Source organism: Podarcis gaigeae (assembly GCF_964106915.1).
Source record: "Podarcis gaigeae genome assembly, chromosome: 13".
Taxonomy (NCBI): Eukaryota; Metazoa; Chordata; class Lepidosauria; order Squamata; family Lacertidae; genus Podarcis; species Podarcis gaigeae.
In genome coordinates, this window is record NC_139689.1 from 37,215,158 (window position 1) to 37,232,605 (window position 17,448).

General features: G+C 47.4%; 1 protein-coding gene across 1 annotated transcript in view; it reads left to right on the top strand.

Annotated features, from left to right (window-relative positions):
- The window catches only part of LOC310830061 (G protein-activated inward rectifier potassium channel 1-like), a 30,652-nt gene extending 14,711 nt beyond the window's left edge, over nt 1–15,941 (top strand). The window contains exons 2-3 of the mRNA XM_083709543.1: nt 2,442–2,658; nt 14,060–15,941. Of these exons, the coding sequence (XP_083565669.1) occupies nt 2,442–2,658; nt 14,060–14,667 (825 nt within the window). The 3' untranslated portion in view covers nt 14,668–15,941. The remainder of the gene's footprint in view (nt 1–2,441; nt 2,659–14,059) is intronic.
- The last annotated feature ends 1,507 nt before the right edge of the window (nt 15,942–17,448 follow it).

Sequence of the window (17,448 nt, forward strand, 5' to 3'; positions counted from 1 at the left end):
TAGCCACCACAGTCCAGAAAATTGCTTCTAACCACGCACACACGTGTGTTGTAATTCCTTCCCTGGGGGGTGGGATTGGGAGTGGGGAAGGGAAGGATCCAATCAGGTTCTTCCAGGCAGCCTTGTTCGTGATAATATCACGATGGTTATAAATGATGCCCCCTTCAATACTGTTTGCGCCTGGGAAAGTTTCGGAGCAGACATAACTGCCCTGAGAATTGATGCCAAAATCCCATAATGTTTTAATGCCGCAAATGTTGTAGGGTTGTTGTGTATTTTTTTGCAAAGGATTAGGTCTTTTCTTTTTTGCCCTGCCCTTTTTTGTTGCCCTACAGCTCAAGAAGACCCCTTCCCATGGCAATAATGTGGTATCGCGTGAGAAGCACTGCAAGGCAACTGATGAAGTAGAGTGATGTGTGGACATAGAATTATAGAATAGGAAGGGACCCCGAGGGACATCTAGTCCACACACACAAACACACACACACACACTGGGAATGCAGGAATCATTTGGCCCAATGTGGGACTCAAACCCACAACCCTGAGATTACGAGGCTCATCTTCTACGGACTGAGCTATCTACTACAGGCCAGTGTAAATCCACCACTCTATGAATGTGTCCATGACGTGCAAAAACAAAAGAGGAGCAGAATCACCCATCCAAAAATAACAATTCCCAGAACTGTAGCTTTTCCTAGCAACACTTAATCCAGGCCTAGGCAAACTTGGCCCTCCAGATGTTTTGAGACCACAATTCCCAACATCCCTAACCACTCGTCCTGTTAGCTAGGGATGATGGGAGTTGTAGTCCCAAAACATCTGGAGGCTCGAGTTTGCCTATGCCTGACTTAATCAGCACAGCTGGGTGTCCTTCCCGACTTTATTTAACCCCATTCTTCAGTCACAGAGAAGCTTACAGGTGATGATGTGGCGGGAGACAAAGGCAGCCCCTGCCCTCAGGCCTGCAATCTAAAAAGACACGACACAAAAGGAAAATGGATTGGAAGGCAGAAGGAAATCAAGCAGAGATTTTAGAAATGCGGTTTGGTAGATTGTGGTGGCCAGGATTAAGTTTGTAAATCGTATGGATGTTCTTCAGCTAACAGGCAGGTCCTGTGCTGGCAGGCAACGGCTTTGGGTGACCAGGAATGAGCGCTAAGCACCATATATATTTCCCACAATGCCTCCCCTTGTAGCATTGTGACTGCAGGCACTTGTGGAATGTTAAAATGGCAGTTTCGAGGCTCACCACTGGAGAAGGCACTGAAGAGGCAGGCATAATGGCAACACTCTACTCAATGCAGGAGTGAAAGGTGCTGAAACAGAGCAGCCTTGCCCATCCTGGCAGTTGTTTTGGACTATGACTCCCATGAGCCAGGCTGCTGGGAGTTGTAATCATCATCATCATCATCATCATCATCATCATCATCTGACTGGGTTGCCCCTACCATTCTGGATGGCTCCCAACAAAATATTAAAAATACAATAAAACATCAAACGTTTAAAACTTCCCTATACAGGGCTGCCTTCAAATGTCTTCTAAAAGTCAGATAGTTGTTTATTTCCTTCACATCTGAAGGGAGGGCGTTCCACAGGGTGGGTGCCACTACCGAGAAGGCCCTCTGTCTGGTTCCCTGTAACCTCACTTCTTGCAATGAGGGAACCACCGGAAGGCCCTCGGAGCTGGACCTCAGTGTCGGGGCTGAACGATGGAGGTGGAGACGCTCCTTCAGGTATACTGGGCTGAGGCCATTTTGGGCTTTAAAGGTCAGCACCAACACTTTGAATCGTGCTCGGAAACGTACTGGGAGCCAATGCAGATCTCTCAGGACCGGTGTTATGTGGTCTTGGCGGCCACTTCTAGTCACCAGCCTAGCTGCCGCATTCTGGATTAGTTGTAGTTTTGGGATCACCTTCAAAGGTAGCCCCACGTAGAGCGCATTGCAGTAGTCAAAGCAGGAGATAACCAGAGCATGAACCACTCTGGCGAGACAGTCCACCAGCAGGGAGGGTCTCAGCCTGTGTACCAGGTGGAGCTGGTAGACAGCTGCCCTGGAAACAGAATTGACTGCCACTGGCACACAGCTCAGTATGATTCTTCCTCACCCGTTTTGGAGGGTGAAACCCAGACCAGTCCTCTGGCTGATGGGGGAGTTTGCTCTTCCGCCCTGAAGGTGTAGGTGCCTGCATGAAATGGGTGGGGCCAATATATTACCATTGATTTGCCTGAGAGAGTCTTGTACCCAGATCTCACCCAGACCCAGGTTCAGCTCACCCCACTCAAAATCCTCTCCCTCTGTCTCAGCTATAATTCCAGTAGAGTGTCTGCAGCTCTAAAGGTACACCATACAGACACCTCAAGAAAGTTCCTATCATTTTGCTGCTGTGAGATTTGCTCTCGACTCAGTGGGACTTCTCTCTCTCTCTCTCTCTCTCTTTAGTCACGACAGACGCCAGAAGGTGAATTCCTGCCACTAGACCAATGCGAGCTTGACGTTGGATTCGGAACTGGGGCCGACCAACTGTTCCTCGTTTCTCCTCTCACCATCTGCCATGAAATCAACGAAAAGAGCCCTTTTTTTGCCCTCTCACAGAGATCGCTGCGGAGCGAGCAGTTCGAGATTGTCGTTATCCTGGAAGGCATCGTCGAAACTACAGGTACAGTGCTGACTAATAATAATAATAGTAATTTGCATAGTGCAAAGATGGGGGCACCTGTGGGATTTCAGGTGCTGCCAGAATACATCTCCCATGTTAGCCCAGCCAGTAGAGCATTAGACTCTTAATCTTTTGTGAGTTTGAGCCCCATGTTGGGCAGAGAGATTCCTGCATTTCTGGTGTCTAGATGACCAATTCTGTGATTATACACACACACACACACACACACACACACACATTTTTATAACATATCATTTCCAACAATCATGTAACATAACTTCTTATCTTATACAATATTTTAGACTTCCGTCAACACCTCTGGTGATTTTCCGTTCTTTATCACTTATTCTGCATTTCTTAATTTCTCTATTACTCTTAATTATCATTAACTAATAGTTCTCCGCATAGTCTTTCTTGCAATATTTCAGATAGTCATCCTTACAAAACTTCTTGCAATCCTACTAGCGTAATCTGTTCATTACAGATACTTTTCAAATAGTTCGTATATTTACTCCAGTCTTCTAAGAATCTCTGGTCCCGCGGGTTTCAAATCCTTCCTGTTAATTTATCCAATTCTGCATAGTCCATCAATTTCATCCGCCATTCTTCTTTCATTAGTGATTCTTCTTGCTTCCATTTTTGTGCCAAGACAATTCTGTGATTCTATCCCAGACCACTTACCATGCTGACTGGGGCTGATGGGAGCTGGAGCCAACCACATCTGGAGGGCCACAGGTTCCCCATTCCACTGTTCCCTGGGAAGAGGGGTTGGCTGTTAAACCCCTCTGGGAATTGTAGCTTTGTGAAGGGAATGGGGTCTCCTAAGAGCTCTCAGCACCCTTAAGAAGAAATGACGGTTGTTTTGTCTTTGTGTGGCTGTTCAAAGTTGCATTAAAGGTAAAGGTAAAGGTACCCCTGCCCGTACAGGCCAGTCGTGTCCGACTCTGGGGTTGCGCGCCCATCTCGCTTAAGAGGCCGGGGGCCAGCGCTGTCCGGAGACACTTCCGGGTCACGTGGCCAGCGTGACGAAGCTGCTCTGGCGAGCCTGCACCAGCGCAGCACACGGAAATGCTGTTTACCTTCCCGCTATAAAGCGGTACCTATTTATCTACTTGCATTATGATGTGCTTTCGAACTGCTAGGTGGACAGGAGCTGGGACCGAACGACGGGAGCTCACCCCGCCGCGGGGATTCGAACCGCTGACCATACGATTGGCAAGTCCTAGGCGCTGAGGTTTTACCCACAGCGCCACCCACATCCCTTCAGTGGCATTATACTGCTTTAAAAGGGTGGTGTGTTTGTGGCCCTAGAAGTTCGCCAGAAAACAAACGTCCATTCTCCGCTTCTTCTTAAACGTGGCCCACATCAGCTTCTCATGAGGGCTTTATCAAAGCAAAAAGGCTAATTGGACAGTGTCTGAAGGACCTAGAGCAACAGAACGATCTGGCCATTATAAAGAAATTCTGTCCTTGGTATGCCTTCCCCACCCCCCCTTCTCAGTTTGATTCCCTGGCACCATATTTGTAATTATCCCAAAATACAGACGTGCCTTCAGACTGGCCAGATTGGATGTGATGCCCTCTGCTGTACTTGAGGGCAGATACCAAAAGATGCCAACTGAGAAACGACTCTGCCCCCTGTGGAGATGGTAATCTGGAAACAGTGGCCCATGTTCTCCTGTCCTGTCCCCTTTATAAAGATCTGAGGAATGAGATCATTACCCCACTCTTACTTACCATCCCAGGCCGCCCATCTGAGGCCACATTGTTCTTTCTTTTATCAGAACAAAATGATCAGACAGCAGCAAAGGTTGCTAGGTTTATCGAGGGTGCAGTGAGATTAAGGGCCACTATCTGAACGATAATCTTGGTCATTTGATTGCCCTTTTTACCCATTACTGTCTTTTTTTATTAATATATATTTTAATTTGTATATATTGCTTGTTTTATGTTGCTAGGGCCGTTGGCTAATGTGAATAAAGTTTATCTATCTACCATATTTTTCGCTCTATAAGACGCACCTAGTTTTTGGAGGAGGAAAACAAGAAAAAAAAAATTCTGAATCTCAGAAGCCAGAACAGCAAGAGGGATCGCTGCGCAATGAAAGCAGCAGTCCCTCTTGCTGTTCTGGCTTCTGGGATAGCTGCGCAGCCTGCATTCGCTCCATAAGATGCACACACATTTCCCCTTACTTTTTAGAAGGGAAAAAGTGAGTCTTATAGAGCAAAAAATACAGTATCTAAAAAAAAAAACGTGGCCAGCTTCTGCCAGCTCTCCAAGAAAAGTCCTTTCCTGGTTCTGCCCACTGAATCAGGTGTTTTCATCATCGCAAACTGGCTGGCTGTCTGCCACTCTCCTCCTGCCCTGCTGCTCTCAAGGAAAGAGAAAGAAAGGGAGCCCTGGCTTCTGTTAGAAAAGTAGGACACCCTAGTTGTTGGAGGCTCCCCATTCCTCTGTGTGTTTAGCCTGGAGGCCTATCTGCTTCAGAGGAAAGAGTCTAGCAAACGTGACGGTTACAGAGAGATTAATGATGTGACTTCACCCTCTGGCTCTATAGTAATGAGCCTTGATTCTGTAGTGTATAGCACAACGCAGGAGATAAGTGGATTTTTCTCCCTCTCTCTTTTAGAGAGCTCTCATTTACAGTTCTTGAAAGAGGAGAGGCCCTGTTCTATTGGGATAGCAAAGCAAAAGAGCGGCCTCACATTATTCCAGGGCTTAATTTGGGCCAGCCTTACCTCAGGTGTCAATTGGAGAATCTGCCAACTCAGCCCCAGGACCAGCTTTCAAGTTTGGCAGCAGTCTCCCCGCTGCACTTTGAAAACTGTTCTGTGTGAAGTTGCAGCAGCTCTAAAGCCAGCTGGGCAAGAAAAATGTGTGGGATGGTTTATCAATGGGCAGGAGAGGATATATTAGTTGCAATTTATCCCTCCAATCTCCGTTGGGTGTGGGGGTCGAGTGGAGTATTAAAACCTGATGCTGTGAAGCCTTTCATTTTATGAGTCAATCCCAGCCAACGAAACAGGTTGGCTTCCCCTTTGTTTCCCTCTTAATAAAAGAGTCAGGCAACAACTTATAAAGTAAGCTTAAAATATATTGTTTACTTACTTGGCAGTCTTGCACGGGAACACAGCAAAGGCAGCAGCAAAATTGTAAATACTTCTTGGTTTCAACAGCCAAAGTTAAATACGGTCATACCTCGGGTTGAAGTAGCTTCGAGATAAGTATTTTCAGGTTGTGCGCTGCGATGACCTGGAAGTAAAGGAGCACGTTACTTCCCGGTTTCGCCGCTCACGCATGCACAGATGGTCAAAATGATGTCACGCGTGTGCGCAGAAGCAGCGAATCGCAACCCTCACACCTGCGGACGCAGGTTGCATTCTGGATGTGAACGGGGCTCCGGAACCGATCCCATTCTCATCTAGAGGTACCACTGTACATAAATGGAGTCTGCGCTCTGGGAGAGTACAGATAGATATCCGTCTGCATGAAAGATATTGTGAGAAAGAGAGAGAGAGACAGAGGAAACAGACAGATGAGGAGGAGAAGGCTTTATATCTCCAATTTCTTCCTGCCACTGGAAGCAGGGGAAATGACATTACACAGAGCCCTCTCTCCACCAGTTACATTTCTATGGTCTAAGTTTGCCTATCTAGAAATTTGCAGCTCTGTGGTCATTAGCTACTAGACATCCCAATGTTAGATTTCGACTGCTAATCTGCAAAATGCTCTTCCGCTGACATGTGCCTCGTGTTGTTGTGGTTTTAAATTTGGTCTTTGAAATTTAAACAGCACTGACTTGAATATGAGTCAGCTGACTTGCGCAGTCATTACTTATTTATTGCTTCACCGGGGGCTGCCATCGCTCCTCACTCTGCTCACCAACCCTGCCTACCCACCAAGACCCACGTTGGCCCAACCTTCCTTACCGTTATACCTCACCCATCCCATTGCCTATCCCCACAACCATTGGAGGTGCTTCCCCCTCCAATGAATACAGCTGCAGCCTAGGCCACCTGACATCCTGTGGTCATGCTGGAGTTGATGTGGCCACCTGTTGGTGACCACATGAACTGCAACATGACAACAGCCTTCCATTTTTATGTATATAGGAAGATAGAAGGACGATCCCCATTTGGCCTTTGAAAAGCTTTTCTTAGCAGGTGATGGCTGTGCCCTGGTGGTGCTTTAACTCTTTGGCTCTCCTGCATCGAGCAAGGGAATAGACTAGATTCCTGATAAGCCTCCCTCCTCCAGTTCTTAGACACCATCCTCTGACATTTATGATCCTATGATATTAGTGAGCACACAGGGAAATGAACCCTTGATAATATGGGTAATATTGTTAGGCCCCATCAACTTTAAACAGAGTTAACAGAGCAGCTGAAGGGGAAGAGTGGTGTACGTATTTATTATATTTTTGTCCCACTTTTTTTCCAGCAATCTCAGAGTAAGGCACATTGTTTCCTCCCCGCCCTCACCACCCATTTTAGCTTCACAACAACAACAACCCTGAAAAGTAGGGCTCACAGCCCAAGACCACCCACGGCTGAGTAGGGATTTGCACCTATACCCAAGTACAGCACATTAGCCACTATGCCACTTTGGCTCTCCGAGAGTGTAAGAAGAATACAGCACAAATCCAAGCAAAGGGAAGATTTGCTTGGCAAAGGATTCTCCTGGCGTTTTCGTCCAAGTCCTGAAAAACACAGTTCAGTAGCTGAATGTCAAAGCCACGAGAAGCGCGATTAATTTTGTGGATGCGTTCCAGCCCAACCATCCTTGCTGCGTAAATGTCATTTGACATTTTAAATAGGAAATTATACGTTAATCAAATGTAACGTCAAGCGTAATTTACACTTCTTAAATCAGGTGCAGCCCCCAGGCAGAGTGCAGCCCTATAGGGAAACTCTGGGACATCCCTCTCTTCCCTAGACCCCTCCCTGGCCTGCTCTGCACACTCCTTCAAGCACTTTTCCCTGGCCAGACTATATTTTTGATCTGTGATAATGCGTCTTCCTTGCCTGGATGGAAGATGAAAATATTGGCAAGGCAGGAGGGTGGGGGCTGTAGAAACATCTGGCTTCCGTAAGGCTGGAATGTAGCTTCCTGTACAGGGGTAAGAGTCACACCTCTTGCTCCACCCCCTTTCCCCCTGGCCCCGCCCACCAGTGACACCCCACACTTGCTCAAAGATTGTTCATGAGACGATGTGGTCCAAAGGTCCACCTGGGGGGAAAGCAGGGTCAGCTGTTCATGTTGTGCAGATGCCTGATTATCGTCTTCCAAAGCAACTACTCTATTCTGAACATAAAAATGGAAAGCGTAATGCTGGTGGTCAGCAAAAGAGGTTTAAAGACTCTCTCAAAGCAAATCTTAAGAAAATGTAGTATAAACACTGACAACTGGGGAACACCGGCCTTTGAGCGCTCCAGTTGGAGAACAGCCTTTACCAAAGGTGTCATGGGCTTTGAAGATGCTTGAACTCAGGACAAAAGGGAGAAATGTGCCAAGAGGAAGGCACATTTGGCAAACCCTCACCATGATCAGCTCCCTCCTGGAAAACTATATCGCAAATATTTAGGGGTACTCTCATTTTCCCACTCATATTGAAATACTGCCCCTCAATGAGGTCAAACTTAGATTCACAATATGTTTAGGAGTATGTGTACCCCTGTGTAACCCCAGAAAAAAACCACTGCATATAGTTTATTTCCTTGACATCTGATGGGAGGGGTTTCCATAGGGCAGGCGCCACTACCAAGAAGGCCCTCTACCTGGTTCCTTGTAACCTCACTTCTTGCAGGGAGGGAAATGCCAGAAGGCCTTCGGAGCTGGACCTCCATGTCTGGGCTGAACGATGGGGGTGGAGAAGCTCCTTCAGGTATACTGGACCTTTGAGGCCGTTTAGGGCTTTAAAGGTCAGCACCAACACTTTGAATTGTGCTTGGAAACATACTGGGAGCCAATGTAGGTCTTTCAGGACCGGTGTTATATGGTCTCGGTGGCCACTCCCAGTCAATATATCCTAAAGACACCACAATCTCTGCTGACCTCTGTTCCATGGAAACTAAACCATGGGTAAGCCACTGGAACCGCAAGAGCTTCTCACTGCTTGGAGATTGGGATGGCATGACCATAGCCCTTGTCTCCTAAATCCTAGAAGAATTGTGGGGCTGTGCAGCAGGAGGAAGACTGGGCTGTGATTCCTCTCTGGGACCTCTGTGTTCAGAGGTTCCCCATGTTGTCCAGAGGGTAATCTCTACTATTCAGAACCAGCTCTTGGGCTTGAACAAAAACCCCGAACATGCACGAAGACGGAAAAAGGCTTTCCTGACGTTTTATCTTAATGTGCATTCCACGTCCACTCATGAGAGCATCCTTCTCCATTATGCATCTTGCAACCTTCAGAACCGCCTGGCTGAATGTGGCAGTTAAAAGGGGGTTAATGGAAAGCACATAAGCAAATCTAGCTAAGTCAATAAAGGCCGCCCGGAGACTGACTGTCACCAGATGGAACAGCAGGTGATTTGTTACCTCCATAGGAAACAGAACTGATGGATGAACTGTGCAAACTTAGCTCTGATTCGCTCACTCTCTCGTCCCCCTTTGTAAAGCCATATGCTGCCCTTCCTGTCTCGTGAAGGCAGAGATGTTAGCTAGTCCCACTGAAATCGGTGCCATGACTAACTTGTCCCATGGATTTCAGTGGGGCTACCTCAGGGACGCGGGTGGCGCTGTGGGTAAAACCTCAGTGCCTAGGACTTGCCGATCGTATGGTCGGCGGTTCGAATCCCTGCGGCGGGGTGAGCTCCCGTCTTTCGGTCCCAGCTCCTGCCAACCTAGCAGTTCGAAAGCAGCCCTAAGTGCAAGTAGATAAATAGATACCGCTTTATAGCGGGAAGGTAAACGGCGTTTCCGTGTGCTGCTCTGGTTCGCCAGAAGCGGCTTAGTCATGCTGGCCACATGACCCGGAAGTGTCTCCAGACAGCGCTGGCCCCCGGCCTCTTAAGTGAAATGGGCGCATAACCCTAGAGTCGGACACGACTGGCCCGTACGGGCAGGGGTACCTTTGCCTTTAAGCTACTGAAGGTAATGGGGCCCTTTATATGTCCAGCTGTCCTTTGTCAACAACAAATCATTACTGTTTTTTGTGTTGAATGTATGCTATATGGTAATTTATGGACCTAATAGGTATCTAAAGCTATTTGCACATGCAAAATGTAGGCACCCTATATACAGAAATGAGCAAACCAGTGATATTTTAGGGAGCAGGTTAGCAGGCAGGGCCCATGACTTACATCATAGGAGCCTACACAACCCAAAACAAAGCACTGTTGCTGTATGTAGGTTTTATTTAATTCATTGTTTTGTCTTATATTTTGGAAATGTACATCCTTTTTTTCTTTTAATTTTTTTGGGGGGACTCCAAGAGAGTGGAGCCCTAAGCTATAGCTTGTTTAGCTTATAAGTAAATCTAGCACTGAGCTACCTTTGAGTCCAACCCAGTAGTTCCAACCATAGCTGCTTAAGCAGCTTTTAGAAGGAAGCTTTTTCTGCTAACGCTACAGTGGGACTTAAGACAGACTGTGAACATTACAGTTCCAAAGGGGCACAGAGCATGGTTTGGGGCTCAGAATTTCACCACCTGAGACTCACAGTTTCTTTTCTTTTAAAGCAAATTTTGAACACTCAGGGTATGAAGGCACACCTGAAAGCATGTAGGCAATGCCTTACTGGAATCAGAAGCCAGGGAGATGGCTAAACAAGATTCATAGCTCCTCGTCCTCCTTATCCACAATTCAGGATAACGGTGCAATCCTGTGTACTCAGAAATAAGTCCCATGGAGTTCAATAAGGCTTACTCCCAAGTGAGTATGTATAGCAGGTGCGGGGAACCTCTGTTGCTGAACTACAACTCCCATCAGCCCCCACAAGCATGTCCAATGGCCAGGGATGGTGGGAATTGTAGTTCAGCAACATCTGGGGGGGGCTAGAGGTTCCCCACACCTGGCGTATAAGATTGCAGTCTAAATTATGGAAGATGGTTTTTCAAAACAAAACTGTGCACTGTGCAAAATAAAACAACACACCATCTAAAATAAAACTGCTATGTTATGCTGTTTCTTTTGTATTTTTGACATCTGTTAAATGCTTTCCTTTTTCAGCAAGCATTCCAAGCAGATATTTTTATAACAATCTGAATCTGTATTGGGTTTGAAGTTGTGTGGCGTTGTTTTCCCCCCTAAATATGCAATGGTTTTTAACTGTTAAAATTGCTTTACGTATGTTTTAATTGTATCGTGAATTCAAGATGCTTCGTAGGAAGAGGCCCATCCACAAAACAGATAAGTGTACAATATAAGAGCAGGCATTAAGCAAAGCAAGAGGAGATACTAAAATAGGTTTGATTTGCATGATTTATACAGATCACCCCACAGAGCTTTCCTTGTCACGGGATTAGGGTTGCCTGGGTGCAGAATTTATTAACGTTGTTAATGTTGTAGTTCTAATTATTTTTCATCTCGGCGTACACGCAGCTCAGAAGGGACTTTGTCTTCTTCAAGCCAAAAGGGCCTTTGGGCAATTGCTCAGGCGAAGCTAAGCATGGCTTTATAACGCCAGTCCTGAGAATCACAGAAGAGACAGACGGCTGCTTTGCACACTGTTGTACCAATGGATAACTCCAGCAGCACAAACTGGTGCATAGTTTTCTATGCTGGGATCAGAATGGAGAACTACATACTGGTACATTGATGCAGTTATCTCCAAGTTGCTGCATGCAATTTTGCACACAAACACACAAAACAAGCTGATGCACACCCAGTGTGGTAGATCCACATATGCAAACGCCATTCTCCGGATCAGGGCATTTGTCCCCAATATGTATATTTATTATTTAATAATGCGGTGAATGTTTAATATAGGATGTGACACGCTAATAGCCATATTTTTACTGCCAGTGCTAATCTCAAACGACAGGAGAGACACGTCTTTTCCCTTCCCCAAGAATTCCTGCAGTCCTAGATCATCAATCACTCACTGTCATTTGTTGCCATCGGATATTAGAGCAGACTCGTCTTTGGGCTGTGTCTCCCAGAGTAGCTCAAATTAACCGGGTCTTCTCTAATAGCAGGGGAGATGAACGATGGAGCAGGTAGCTCATGGATTTGCGTAACATCGTTGCAGGGAGACAGGAAATAGCCAACATGGGGCAGGGTGGGGAAGAATAGGAGGGTAGGATGCTGCTGCTACTGCCCAAATGCCCCTTGTATGAGTGGCGTTCACACATGGGTTTAGCTGACCCTAGGAAGGAAGGGGTGTGGGATGTGATACATAAGTAGCAGTCAAGTACAACATTCCTTGTTTTCCTAGAGTGGACATGCAGGGGAATGTTTGGCCCAGCCAGTCGAAAACTTCCTGTTTCCTCCTGGCTGGGACCTACTTCCTTTGCATGTGACTAGAGGGGGCGTCGCCTTACCTGCCCAGGTAACAAAGGACGGCGTGCGAGAGTTTGCAGTTTGCATCTCTTCTTGGTTGCGAGGGCAGGCTCCATGCCCAAGACCCCCAAAATTGGAGGTTGGGGGGTCAAGAAATTTGACGCCTCCCTTTCCATGGAGGCGCAGGCTGCAGCCGCAGCAAAGGTGGCATTTTTCCATCTCCGCAATATTAAGCAGTTGGTCCCTTACCTTTCTCACTCTGATCTGGCCACAGTGATCCATGTGACAGTCACCTCCAGGCTTGATTATTGTAACTCACTCTACACGGGGCTGCCCTTGAAGCTGACCCAGAAACTCCAATGGGTGTAGAATGCCGCAGCGAGGCTCCTTACGGGGTCCTTGCCGCAGGATCGCATTCATCTAGTGCTTTACCAACTGCACTGGCTCCCGGTGGAGTACAGGGTCAGGTTTAAGGTGCTGGTTTTGACCCATAAAGCCCTATGCGGCCTAGGACCCACGTACCTACGGGACTGCCTCTCCTGGTATGCCCCACAGAGGACCTTAAGGTCCACAAATAACAACACTTTGGAGGTCCCAAGCCTCAAGGAGGTTAGATGGGTTTCAACTAGGGCCAGAGCCTTTTCAGCACTGGCTCCGACTTGGTGGAACACTCTGTCACAGGAGACCAGGGCCCTGTGGGACTTCTTTGCACAGGGCCTGCAAGACAGAGCTGTTCCGCCTGGCCTTTGGTTTGGACTCGATCTGACCCTTATGTTTCCCTCCCCTTATGGTCTTGATTTATCAGCTACTCTAAAATGAGGCTGCATTTTAAATTGCATTTTAACCTGTATCTAAAATTGGTGTTTTTCCCCCCTCTCTTTTTCCCCTATTATGTTTGTACTGTGATTTTATTGGTGTTAGCCAGCCTGAGCCTGGCTCTGGCCAGGGAGGGTGGGGTATAAATAAAATTTTATTATTATCATTATCTCTAGATGCTTCAGGTAGGAAGAATTAAAGGAGCTGTCCAGCACAGGGGATCTGGGGAAATAGCATTTTCCCATGGCACCATACTTTGAAAATCAAGCCACACTGATCCTGTCCATGCATTGAGGTTGAATTCTGACAAGACAGAAGTACTGTTTTGGGGGGACAGGGGGCGGGCAGGTGTGGAGGATTCCCTGGTCCTGAATGGGGTAACTGTGCCCCTGAAGGACCAGGTGCGTAGCCTGGGAGTCATTTTGGACTCACAGCTGTCCATGGAGGCGCAGGTCCATTCTGTGTCCAGGGTGGCTGTCTACCAGCTCCACCTGGTACGCAGGCTGAGACTCTACCTGCCCGCGGACTTCCTCGCTAGAGTGGTGCATTCTCTAGTTATCTCCCGCTTGGACTACTGCAATGTACTTTACGTGGGGCTACCATTGAAGGTGACCCGGAAACTGCACTTAATCCAGAACGCGGCAGCTAGACTGGTGACTGGGAGTAGCCGCCAGGACCACATAACACCGATCCTGAGAGATCTGCATTGGCTCCGAGTACGTTTCCGAGCACAATTCAAAGTGTTGGTGCTGACCTTTAAAGCCCTAAACAGCCTCAGCCCAGTATACCTGAAGGAGCGTCTCCACCCCCATCGTTCAGCCCGGACACTGAGGTCCAGCGCCGAGGGCCTTCCGGTGGTTCCCTCATTGCAAGAAGTGAGGTTACAGGGAACCAGACAGAGGGCCTTCTCGGTAGTGGCGCCCACCCTGTGGAACGCACTCCCTTCAGATGTGAAGGAAATAAGCAGCTATCCTATCTTTAAAAGACATCTGAAGGCAGCCCTATTCAGGGAAATTTTTAATATTTAATGCTGTACTGCTTTTAACACTTGATTGGGAGCCGCCCAGAGTGGCTGGGGAAACTCAGCCAGATGGGCGGGGTATAAATAATAAATAATTATTGTTATTATTCTCTTGGTCTTTTAGGGATGACTTGCCAAGCCAGGACCTCCTACACAGAAGATGAAGTTCTCTGGGGCCACCGGTTCCTCCCTGTGATGTCGCTGGAAGACGGTTTCTTCCGCGTGGATTACTCTCAGTTCCACGGAACGTTTGAAGTCCCCACTCCCCCCTACAGCGTGAAGGAGCAGGAAGAAAACCTCTCTCTCCCTTCGCCTTTGAACACGCCTACAGGGAGCAACAGAAGCCGGAGGGAAAAGATCTCCTCCCTCGATTGCCTCGATTTTTTCGAAGAAAAAGGCAACAGGCTCCCCAGCAAATTCCAGAAAATCTGCTCCGGCAAACGGGAGCTCCACAGAGGGGTCCTCAGCCTCTGCTCCAGCAACGTGGAGAAAGCATGTAGCACGGGAGATCTGCTCAAAATCCAGCAGATCACCTCCGTCTGCGGCACAGAAGACGGGGGCGAGAAGCTAATGTCGGCAGCCTTCAAAACCAAATCAGAGCTGCTGGCTCGCTCCACCGGGAACCTCGAACTCCAACAAAGGCCTCAAACCTTGCTCACCTTGGGAGCGACCTTAGATCATGAGAATTTGCCTGCCAAGCTGCGGAAAATGAACTCGGGACACCTGTCCTAAAAGGAGGAGAAGCCTAAATGAGCCGCAGTTTTCATTTAAAACTTCTGGATTTCTCGGGTTACTACTGTGAAGACCCCCTGAGCTATGCCCATGCGCTAGCAATGGCAGTCCAATTTAAACGAGAATGTTTTTTTATATTATAAAACACAGAGAGAGAGCTTCAACCCACAACCCATTGTAGTTATGTAACAGGGGGTTGTTGGTTGCTTACGTGGCAGTGTAAGTAAGAAGAAAAAAATCTCTTGAAGATACTGTTGGGTCTTCTATTTTCTTTTCCTTTCCAAAGCATGCCTATCTAGTACCATTTCCTCTGACTTGCCCCTTTAAAGAAGCAATTGTTCTATAACAAGAGTACCTCTGAGTATGTACAGAGGGCTGCTCTCTCAAGCAACTGCAGCGTGTCCTTGAACACTTATGAAGCTACACAAAAGGGCCTGCTTTGTGGGTTTTTTAAAGAAGCTACGCACCAGCCACACCCCTTGGGAGCCTCTCAGGAACCCACAGAGAACTTTGTGCTGCTGTCCTGCGTGAGGCACCACCACCGATAAGGCCCCACCTCTGACAGACACACATCTCGCTTTAGCTGATACGTGCAGCCATTGTACACACAGGGATTAAATGAACATGATCCACAGGTGTATGTCGAAAAGCACAGAACAATCTAAAGGGGGGCGGGGGATTATTACAGACCAACATGGCTTCCTTTGTTTTTATGTGCCTTGAAGATTATTGAATCTAGCTGTTTAGAAACAAGAGCTATAGTGGAATGAAGATGGTTTTTCTACCACCTCAAGGGGGAACTTGTCGAGGATCACGTGCCCTCCAGCCACTAGGTAACGCTACCAAATTTAGCTTCACTTGACTTTATCGCCTGAAATAAATCTCCGGCTTAGCTCATAGGAAGACTGCCATGCTCTCCACCAGCTCAATTCTCTGCCTTAGACGGAGACCGTGTGTTTCGCTTTTAAGGCCAGAGACAGGGTAACTGCTGGATTTAGAATTAACAGAAACTGGGTGGTTCCCCCATTGCCTCTTTGTCTCTTGCAGCACCTAGAAAAGGTTAATCCAGCCAAGCTTGCCATCTTAAGACTGAATCTAGGTGCAGAAAACGTGGGGCTAAGCCAATAATACGTCTCCTCTTCTTCTGTCTCCCCGCCCCTTCGACTGCTTTGTGTAGCATCTCTCCCAATGAAGGGTTTCTGGAGAACTTGAAAGCTCGCTCCCTAGTTTGTGGTTGGTCCTCCTAAATAAAGGTCTTCTTGCCCGAGTGTGAATTTTGGTGGTGCAACTGAAAAGGGAGAATGGGGGAGGCTAACGAAAATGAGCGGTTGAAGTGAGGGCGAGAGGCGACTGCGCACTTTACCAAGCAAAAGCATGTCTTTATCTAAAATATTGTTACAAAAGTTGGGTGTCTCCCCCTCTCTCTGCCAAGCGGTGGCAAAAGCTCTGGGGGTTCCAGCACTCACCTGGGGTCTGTGTTCCTTTGGAGAATTGAGACACGGCAGAGACTGTCGTAGCTTTCAGAAATATGATTTATTCACTTATTTACACCTTATTTACACCTTCAGTCTGCGTGAAGGGAGTCCAGGTCTTACAACATGGTTGTTTCAAGAGGGGCTTGTGCCCCACAGCAGTGCAGCTGTGGGGTCCCAGGTATCTCTCCCAGCTAGCCTGCAGAAGATGGATCCCAGCCTTTCTTCTTCCCAGAATGCCCTGCTAAAATACTCCCTTTTCTTGTCACCCAGTTACGCTGTCAGCCTTCCAAACTCCCTGTCTCTGTTCACACCCCAGGGCAAGTGGGGAGGACAGTTCGCCTGTACAGTGGTACCTCGGGTTACATACGCTTCAGGTTACAGCTCTGCTAACCCAGAAATAGTGCTTCAGGTTAAGAACTTTGCTTCAGGATGAGAACAGAAATTGTGCTCCGGCAGCGCGGCAGCAGCAGGAGGCCACATAAGCTAAAGTGGTGCTTCAGGTTAAGAACAGTTTCAGGTTAAGAACGGACCTCCGGAATGAATTAAGTACTTAACCCGAGGTACCACTGTATTGCCAGTAGCCCTCTGTTGTTTCTTAATCAACCCGCCCCCCAAATATATAACAATATCATCCACATCATCATTAAATTGATTACCTGCCCTTTCTCAGGAGGGAAATTCTGTACTGCTTTTCGGAAATTCCACCAGGATGCTATTTCCAACGGATGAACCCCAGATTTTGCTTTTTTAACTTTACCTCTAGGTGAAATCTCTAAAGGTAAAGACGACCCCTTTTTTTCTTCTTCTTTTCTTAGTTTCCCGTTCTTCATTTATTGAATTTATATTCCGCCCTGTACCCAGAGGTCTCAGGGCTGTTCACAGAAAAGATCACAATATGTAAAATAAAAATAAAAACAATAATCCAATAAGAGCCCCCCCCCAAAAAAAGAGCCACATTTTAAAGGGTATACAGTGTTGATCAGGTCAACCAAAGGCCTGGTTAAAAAGGAATGTTTTTGCCTGGCGCCTAAAGGCATATAATGAAGGCACCAGGCGAACTTCCCTGGGGAGAGCATTCCGCAGACAGGGAGCCACTGCAGAGAAGGCCCCGTTCTCGTGTTGCCACCCTCCAGACCTCTTGAGGAGGAGGCACATGGAGTGCCTCAGAAGATGATCTCAGAGTCTGGGTAGGTTCATATGGAAAGAGGTGGTTCTTGAGGTATTGAATATACTATAAATCAAAATAAATAACTACAAACCCTTTGGCTAGCAGTGTTGCTCAACTAGACCTGCTTAGACATGGGAA